This window comes from Protopterus annectens, chromosome 11.part0 (genome assembly GCF_019279795.1).
Source record: "Protopterus annectens isolate FY-2018-M chromosome 11.part0, PAN1.0, whole genome shotgun sequence".
Classification (NCBI taxonomy): Eukaryota; Metazoa; Chordata; order Ceratodontiformes; family Protopteridae; genus Protopterus; species Protopterus annectens.
In genome coordinates, this window is record NC_056745.1 from 1,523,415,416 (window position 1) to 1,523,425,209 (window position 9,794).

General features: G+C 39.7%; 1 protein-coding gene across 1 annotated transcript in view; it reads left to right on the forward strand.

Moving 5' to 3' along the window:
• The window catches only part of LOC122815103 (protection of telomeres protein 1-like), a 181,142-nt gene extending 180,374 nt beyond the window's left edge, over window positions 1–768 (forward strand). The window contains exon 3 of the mRNA XM_044087345.1: window positions 453–768. Coding sequence (XP_043943280.1) covers window positions 453–749 — 297 coding nt within the window. The 3' untranslated portion in view covers window positions 750–768. The remainder of the gene's footprint in view (window positions 1–452) is intronic.
• Window positions 769–9,794: the final 9,026 nt, after the last annotated feature.

Sequence of the window (9,794 nt, forward strand, 5' to 3'; positions counted from 1 at the left end):
GCCCCCAAAGGGATAATTTTGTTCCTGCTGTTATAGCCTCCATGAGTCTTATCAGTAGTCAGTCCAGTCTATTTGGGAGTGATTACTGCCAAAACAGACTGCTGTGACAGAAGCGTTTTTTCATACACAAATCCAGTATTGCGTTCTTTCTGTAGCATCTTGTAAAGTGTTGTAATGACAGTGAAAAAAAAAGAAAAGAAATACAATAAAGAAAATAGATTGCATTAAATTATTTTTAAAGCAACAATAAAATAGATTATTAGACAAATTTTGCTTTATTCATGCAGCACGTTTTATAAATCGAGGTTGCAGGTTGCTTCTGTAGTAGTCTGTAACATGAAAAACACAATACATCAGTACACTTGTTATAGTATAGGAAACAGCATTTTGTTGTTAAACATGTGAATTTGTCTCTCTTTCACTGGTGTTTACAAATTGCTTTCATATTCCAGATTCAGGAATTCAACAAAGAAGTACAGGGAGTTACAAGTCCAGGCTTCTCGACCCTAACATTTGATGGAATTTTGGGAGCTTCTTTGACTCCTCGGACAACTAGCAAACGGTACTGTTTCACTGATGAGGATAAGAAGATGGTAGACATGCTGCGTAACTGGGCAGTCACCAGTTCTGTAGTCTCAGAACCAACAATCCAGTTGTTGAGCGTTCAGCCAATGCAGTATTTCGACTTAACCTGCCAGCTTGTGGCAAAGGCAGATGTGGATGGAGCATCAGTCCTTCTGAAGGTATAGAGGACAGTACCTTAAATTCCAGCATGTCTGATATTTCTAGATGATAAAAGGGTCTCTATGCTCATGCTTTTCAGTAACTTTGTAGCGTTGATTTTTTATGTACTTTTTGGTTTTAAGGTAACAAGTTCCAAACTGTCTAAATCCTGCAGATGGTGTGATTTTGAAAACTTCCAGGTGAATGCTGTATAACAGAAAAAAATCACTTAAGCTCTCACTTCTATTTGGTCAGCCCATGCAGACAATCTCTTTTGCATAGTGCCACCTTTCCCAAAGCCGCATAAGCGCAATGTGAACAGTGTAATAGCATGTAAGAATATATAGATTAAAAATAAATAAATACATATATATATATATATATATATATATATATATGTATATATATATATATATATATATATATATATATATATATATATATGTATGTATATACACGGAAACACTTTATAATCTCGAAATACTGAAATGTCGAATTTCAGTATCTCAAGATTATAAAGTTGAAGTTTGAAAATAGCGAAAGTGCATAATTGTGAATTTGAATATCTCGAATTCGTGGTTATGGCTTTGCGCTATGTAATGTCTGGGATTGTATGTGGATGGTGTGCGGTGCCGTGTGTGGATTTAGGTGTTATGTCAGGTAAGTGAGTGTTTTGTAAGGGTTTTGGGTGGGAGTTTGAGTGTATGAGAGTGTGCTGATATGTGTGATGTGTGTGTGAGGGACTGTAGAATGTGTGTGTGTGTGTGTGTTTGCTTTTCTTTACTGTTTATGCAATCTCGGAGTTAGTATATATAAGTGGGGGGTGAGGGGGGGCACAGGCTCCCACATGGGGGGTGCAGGGGGGCTTGCCCTGCTTATTTGTATTGTAGGTTTATGGATGTGCGTTGTTTTGTTTGTTTATGTTGTGATGTGGGTGTTGTGGTATATGTGTGGTCTGGTGTGTGCTGTGTTTTAGGTGTTTTGAATTTCCCGGTTTTGGGCTTCATGGTGTTTCGGTGTTGTGTGGATTCAGTTTCATGGTCTCGAAAAACTGAAATTCGGGATTTCAGTATTTCGATATTATTAAGTGAATCCGTATATACGCACACACACACACTTGTGTTTGTGTGTGTGTGTGTGTATATATATATATATATATATATATATGTATATATATATATATATATATATATATATATATATATATATATGCATGTGTGTGTGAAAATATAAATTTCTATGTGTGTGAAAGAGAGAGCATATAACAATACAAGAATGCTGTACACATAAGAACTGTATGAATATAAACAAAAAAGCTTAAGAGCAAGTAAGAATCCTCAGAAATTATTTTTGCCACTTTTCACAAAAGTAAAAAAAAATGCTGAAATGTTTATATTTTTAAGGAGCCCATATGTTTTTCAGGAATATAAGCAGCGTTTTGCTTCCTATTTCAAACAGTCATAAAAGTAAATAACTGCTGAATAAGTAATGTAACAACTTTTTAATACCAGAATTGGGATAATTGTATAGACTGGAGGCTGACTAATCTATATGTATCAAAATGGCAATTAATCAATAAGTTTGTATTAAAATTTGGTATTAAAAATAATGTTCCTCAAGCAGTGTATTGTAACCCATAAGTTGTATGTTAGTTTGCTGAGGTATAGAAAGGTGAAATGCATACAGAAAAAGTCTTTGTCTTCTGAAATGTAGAAGGCAATTAAGAAATAGATGTCACTTTCTTTTCTGTCGTCCTGCTTATAGATCTCCAATAAGCTGTTCGCTTAGATTCCTGCAGAGTGAATGCCCTTTCCTTTTGGGTGGCCTTATCAGTTCTGTGTGATTGCACTGGGAAATCTGTAGTGCAGACTTGGCTGCAAATTAGTACAGGCTAGACACTTCATTAAACCAGAGAGTCCTGGGGCCTGAGCAGATCATTACTGAAGGGCAGAGTCTGCATTTAAGCGCACCTCGGCAAAATTAGAGTCACACTGCTAAGCTGAATTCTAATCCTGATGTGGTCGCTGGGGGGGAATGTCTTAATATTAAAGTAGTTATTAGCAAAGACTCAAATGACTTGCATGCTGTGGTACATGTTTAGATTGATGCTGGCATTTTAGCATTATGTGGAGACATTTCTTTATCACAGAAAAATCCAGCTTGTTAACAGACAGTGAGCAGCACTGAATCCATTTAAATAAGTGAAACAGAAAGTTTGAAATTTTACTTTTAAGTGGCCTTCCAATACAGTTGGATTTTAAGTCCTTCTGTTAAGTAAATGTTCCTTATCCTTGCAGAATTGAGCAGTACGTACTTCTGGACTGTGTCATGATTAAAATTAGACATGACAAAACTAGCACTTGTTAAATGTGTCACTTTGTCTTCGTGACCAGGGGAAGCAGTAATACTTTTATGGAATGGATTTAATATGCTTTTCATGCAAGTTTCTGGAGCTAGTGAATGTAAACATGTAAGCTGGCATTTTTCCATTTGGTTTGCTTTGTAAGGTGCTTACACTTTTCTTATATATGTGTGTTAAAAATATATTTTCTGAAATGAGTACCAATGTTTACCGACAGCATGTTTACCTCTAACTGCACATTTGCCTCTTTTCCTTAGTTTGTATTGTTCAGCAGTACGTTTGCATGAGGGTTCTATACCTGGTGGTTACTGCTGTCATCGAGGGTTCTGGGGCTGAGTTACTGATAGCAGGAGAGCAAGTGGTGGGTGTTCAAATGAGCTAAATACAGTGAACCAAGTGGCAACAAGCTTCCATATAACATCCATAAAGGGCATGAATAAGGGGAAAAAACTGACCACTAATTAATTTGAATTAGGAGAGGCCATCTCACAGAACAATTTTAGTCTACACTAACTGTGACTGTTGAGATATGAATCATGACAAACAGGTGTGCCTGCAACCATATGTGTTAGATGTTTTTGCCATCACCTGCATTTGAGAAACATGGCTTTAGATATCACAATAGTGTATTTGGGAATAAGCTTCATTGAATGACCGCTATCAAACCATATTCAGCAGAAATTTGTTGTCAGAGGCCGTCGGTGGCAAGTCACCTCCTTTGAGAGAGAGCATGAGTGAGTAAAATATGATATTTACTCTGGTTATTGTATTTGCTGGACTCCTGTTACCGTGCTTCAGAGGAGCAGGGCAGTCGTCTTTAGGAGGTTCTGTATCCCTTTGATATACCTCTCCCATCTCATGCACTCAAGTTAAGTCCATGGCTATTTGGCGTCATCCTGACATCTTGACACTTGTTTCCAAGAAACAAGAAGGCTGGTAGAATTTATAGAATTAAGTACATCCAGTCACTGTACAAGTAGATGAGAAATACAACCAATCACTGTACACGTAGATGAGAAATTCATTCGATCAGTGTACAGCTAGATGAGAAATACATCCAATCATCATGCAATTAGGAGACCACTAACTAGTTAATTTGCTCTCCTGCAGTGTCCCATGTACTAAATATCGTAGTGAAGCAAGAGCATGCATTTACAAATAGAAGACTTAGTTCCATATGTGGAGTTGAGACTGTTTTCTTTTCTGTGAAGTTCTTTGACCTCGAAGCACAAAACAACAGAAATTAAGTGAAAGAAACTACTGTGATTATGTCAAAAACAGGCTGTACCCAGAAGGACTGAGGCCTTTGTATCTCATTAGAGAGAGGAAGAATCTTACAAGGAGTCTAGGCTCCTGGTAGCTGCCAGCTAATAGACTTACTACATGACCGAAGACTGATGTAGTTGCCAGCCAGTCAGTTTAGTGCAGGACTGAAGACTGTGGTAGTTGCCACCGAACTTGATTTACTGCAGGACCAAAGACCCAGGCAGTTGCTAGCTATTCAATTACTGCACGACCGAAGACTAAGAATAACAGGAAAAAGACGAGAAGACCTGAGTGAAGAAATGCTTAGATTTAAGGAGAAGTGTTTTTTCTAGAGGTAGAAAACTGAATGACTTGCAAGAGTTTATTTCTTGATCACTGAAGTTTTGATTTTATTTGGCTAATTGCCACTGTAAATAAAGTGAACTGAAATTATGAAGTCTGCCTCTGGTGTCTTTTATTCACTACACTGGTGGAGAATATGGACAGAATTTGGTCAATCTCACCATATTATAACACCTTTCTGCTTAACAGCCTGTAGTTTCCTTAATGAGAATTGTTTCCCCAGTCAACTGGAAAACTAGAATTTGTTTCCCTAACAAAAGGGGAAGGACACTTGAGTAAACTGGCACTTTTGCTTTATCCAGAATGGAGTTGTTTTTGAAAAGTTTAGTAGTACAGAAAAGCGTAATCAGTATTCAATCCATGTTATAACCATTCAGGCAAATATTAAGTCCACCAGCAAACAGTTGGTCAGTTTTCAAGAACAAATATATTTTTAGCATGTACAGTCACCACTCCATAGTTTAGTACACCATTTAAAAAACCCAGGAATGACAGTATTGATGCATATACCATTGACTTTGTGTGTGGTGTCCAATACAGGAAAAGTTCAGACTGACTGGTGTAACATTTTGTTTTCCCATTTAGTAAGGAAGTCTCTTACAGCTTGTGACAAACTAAAATGCTGCCAGACCAGCTGTCTGGAATTTTGTAAATAATCTTGTATCATTTGCTTTACCCGTGACTAACTTCCATCCACTCAATTGTCTGTCTGTTTAGGACTTATTGCCTCTAAGTGACTATATCTTAGTTATTTGGTTAATAATCCAGTAGCTTTGTATTAAACTGTGTGACCAAGTGATGTTATAGCCTTAAAGAATGTAAGTCTGTATGGAAATTGTAAAAGTGATATATGTATATATGATAAAGTTCTTCATAGTATGTCTGTAGTATATAGTATGGAGCTTTTCTCCCCGGGCTTTCGCTGAAAATGGGCATTTACCAGTCGGACTATCCCAGTCAACAAATGTAAAATAAAAAAAATAATTTGTGAATATTAATATGATCCATAGGCATGTCTAACAAATGTAAGAGAACTATATGTTATGTGGATATTAAACTACTGGTGCAGAAGTGTCTGTTGAACTGTATGTTATGTACTGACCTTCAAAATGTAACCACAGTGTACCCTACTGGAAAAGAACAGAAATGTATATAAACCATGTTAATATCAGAAGTTGGAACATACAGTGGTAACTTGCAAAACATCAGGAAAGTAAGTTAAAAGTGTTTTACGATGTGCTATAAAAAAAGTTAGTTTCAGTGCAGCAAGCAGACACAGTGTCTAAAGCTAGAGGTTTTCCTATTGTCTGGAAACAGAAATAATTGCTAGGTTCCAAATGTAAAAGTAATTGTTTTACGACTTCCAGTTCTAGGCAAACTTCTGAGAGATAAGTAATTTTCACAGAGGAATATTAAATTCTGTTGGTATCTGTTTAGCCTGGTAACTGGAGGCAGGTGACAAATAGTGATGTCATCCAACTGACCCAGCAGTAATATTTTAATATTAATTTGGGAACTCTGTCAGAGAATTGGGCATTTTGCATTTGTCTTTTGACCTAGAAACATCCTTGCATTAGCACTTCTGCATTGCTAATAGAAAGTACTAGATTACAGTAATATTTCTTAGAGATAGGAATATAGTAAGATTAGTTTAGATGTTTTCTGTATTCATGTGAGACTGTCCTACAATGTTGTTTTAAAATATTTCCTGTGATTCTGAACTCTGTTGTCACTGTGATGAATTGAGTATTGTCTTGCTTTCATTATTTATTATTAAATATATTTAAACCTTTTAATTGTAGCTGGTTTGTTTAGAGATATTTAAGCTCTTAAAGTACTTGCATATGTATTTGATAACACTGTACAGGCCCCTCTTAAATAGCCTTGCAAATGTTGGTCACACTTACCATTTGGATAATAGTAACATTATGCAGTAGAATTGGTCACCCTTTGTAAGGATCTTATTGTAGCTAGTTGGTGGCAGTGATAAGTACCCTTTAGTCTGGGCAGAAGGGAGCATAGCTGGTAAACCTGTGCCCCTTTCCCAGGAGTGTGTGTTTGTATATAAATCAGATTTCAAAGTGTGTGTGTGTCAGCTACTTGGGGAGGGACACAAAGCACTGGTTGGACAGAGAGGGTGCTGGAGGTTTTGGCTTGACCACTTGGGTGAGATCTTAACCTTATAGCTGTGCCAGTGGGGAGTCTTACTGGGGATCTAGAAAAAGAGGGAGAAACCAGCCCCAGACTGACTGTGATCTCTGTGTGCTCTTAAGGGAAATTGTACTTTACTGTGTGTGCACTTGTCATCCTTCCAGTGTATACATCCATCACTGGTGCTAGTGGTGAGGATTGAGGCTGCTTGATTACTGGGCCAATGCAGGGAGTGTCACATATTAATTGTTTGGCAGTGGTGGGACAGCCACATCACATATTAATTGGTTGATAGTGGTGAGTTAGCCACATCACATATAATTGGCTTGTAGTAGTGTGTATATTGAATTCCTGTTGCTTGTATACAGTGATCACTGAAGGTGTTTGTACTCTGTCAGCCATGCAGTGAACATTGAAATCACAATTCTTTTATTTATTTTTTTGTTAACTTGCTTAGTCAGGGAGAGTAGGCAAGCATGTCAGCAGAGGAGTATGGAAAGATGACAAGGAGCCAGTTGGCTATGTGCCAGGCTAAAGGACTGGTGCATGCCAGCCTGACTAAAGCAGACATGATGGCAGCTTTAGTCACAGCTGCATCAGAGAATAGCAACCAGGAGGCAAATCAGACTGGCCGTGGAGATGTTCAACTCTCAGAAAATGGACAAGTCAACTTTTCCACAGAGGACTTAAAAATCCGTCTGGAGTTAGAGACTTGAGTTGGAGGCCAAGCGTTTTGAAATAGAAACAGCAGAGAGACTGAGACACCTGGAAGCTGAGGAGAAGAAGAGACAGAGGCAACAGGAAAAGGAGATGCTGACTGTTTGCCAGAATCATGGAGTTAATGGGTTAGGGAGTAACCGAACCCCAGAAGCAGCAAAGGTCAGTAAATTATTTCCACAATTTACAGAGGGGGATAATTTTGATAGTTTCATTCATATGTTTGAGAGGGTATGTAAACAGTATAATGTTGACCAAGGGCTCTGGGTATGGTTCCTGACCCCCTTACTCCATGGTAAAGCTGCAACTGTTCTTTCCAGACTGTCTGATACTGATTGTTTAAGTTATAATGTTGTAAAGAACTGTTTGCTAGAATGTTTTAAGTTAACATCTGAAGCTTATAGGAAAAAATTTCATGAGCATAGACGCAAGGCAGATGAAAGTGTGTGAATATGTTGTGAACTAAGCACTTATTTCATAGGTAGGTGAGAGGATGTCAGGTCACCACTTTTAAAAGGCTGACAGACCTTTTGGTGAAGGAACAAGCCCTTAGCACTGTGCCTGAGGACATGAGAATCTGGTTAGCTGATAGTCAATGCACTACTGCATATGAGTTGGGGAAGAAGGGAGACCTATACCTAGCAAACAGTGCATCACAGCACAGGAAAGGGACACCCACTGCTGTTCATGGGTCTAAGGGAACCCATGGTGGGCAGCCCAGACTGCCCCAACAGAGTCCGTCAGTAGCAGGGGAAGCCACTACTTCAGGTACATGTCCAGGACCAAGGGTTAAATGTTTTAAATGCAACCAGTGGGGCCATGTAGCCATATAGATGTCCATAGAGGCAAGGTGGGAGAGCCAGTAAGTGGGAATGACAAAATGCCATCAGTAGGTTGTCTTGAGACAACAAGGGTACCAAACTACCACAAGAGGTTATATCCTATCTTAGTGAATGGGAAAGAGGCCATGGCTAAGAGAGAGACAGCCTCAGACCTAACCATTGTGAACCCTGCAATGGTTACAGAGGAGCACTACTTGCTTGGGCAGTCTACTCCAGTCAGAGCTTTAGGAGGGACCCTATTCCAAATACCTTTAGCTAGGGTCCACCTTGACTGGGAGGGTGGCAAAGTAAGCCAGCAAGTAAGTGTGTTTGAGGATATCCCTGCAGATGTCCTGATAGGGAATGATTTTGTTAATGCAGTACCATGTGTGCATGCAGTTGCACGCAGTCAGGCTTGGAGACAAGCATGTGGATCTGGTAGCCGGGGGAGACCCAGACAGAGCACACACTTGTAGCCGGGACTGGTGAGGTTGTTACTTCATAGAGGGAGCTACCCTGTAGCAGTGAGACTGAAGGTGAGCCACAGCTGCTTGTGGGAACTGATGTTCCCTTGGACAGAGTGACTGCAAGGGCAGAGGTGAGTAGTAGTACCCAGCATGACAATGAGGCACCTCTGTCAGAGGATGCCAGACTTTCTGTGGAAGGGGAGCTGAGAAGGGTTACAAAGAGAGAGTTGAGACAGGCTCAGCTCTTAGACCCTACATTACAAGGCCTGAAGGAGGTAGCTAGTGAGGCGCCTGATTCTCACAGGAAGGGGGAATCTTTATACTGGGACAAAGGGTTACTGTATAGAGAGTGGACCCCTGAGAGAGGGCTAGAGGGTGAGAGAATACAGCAGTTGTTAGTCCCAGAGCTTACCGTGTGGCACTTCTAGCCATAGCCCATGATATTCCCTTTGCAGGTCATATGGGCATAAAACGTACAAAGAGACGTATTATGCAGAACATTTATTGGCCTGGCATTTTCAAAGATGTAACAGGGTACTGCAGGACCTGTGAGCAGTGCCAAATGGTAGGCAAGGCAGGAGACAAGGTGAAAGCTGCTTTGATGCCTTTGCCTGTGGTTGAGGAGCCATTTCAGAGGGTAGCTATGGCTATTGTGGAGCCTCTGAGTACCCCAATTTCCCCAGGAAAAAATATATCCTAGTGGTAGTAGAGGATGCTACCAGATACCCTGAAGCAGTGGCTCTGTCCTCCATTGAGGCAGAAAAGGTGGCAAATGGTTTGTTAGAGATTTTCAGCAGGGTAGGTTTCTCAAAAGAAATACTGATTGACAGAGGTGCCAATTTCATGTCAGACCTGCTGGCTTCTATGTGGAAGTACTGTGGGGTGAAGCACCTAAAGACCACCCCCTACCATCCCCAGACTAATGGTCTTGTTGAGAGGTTAAAA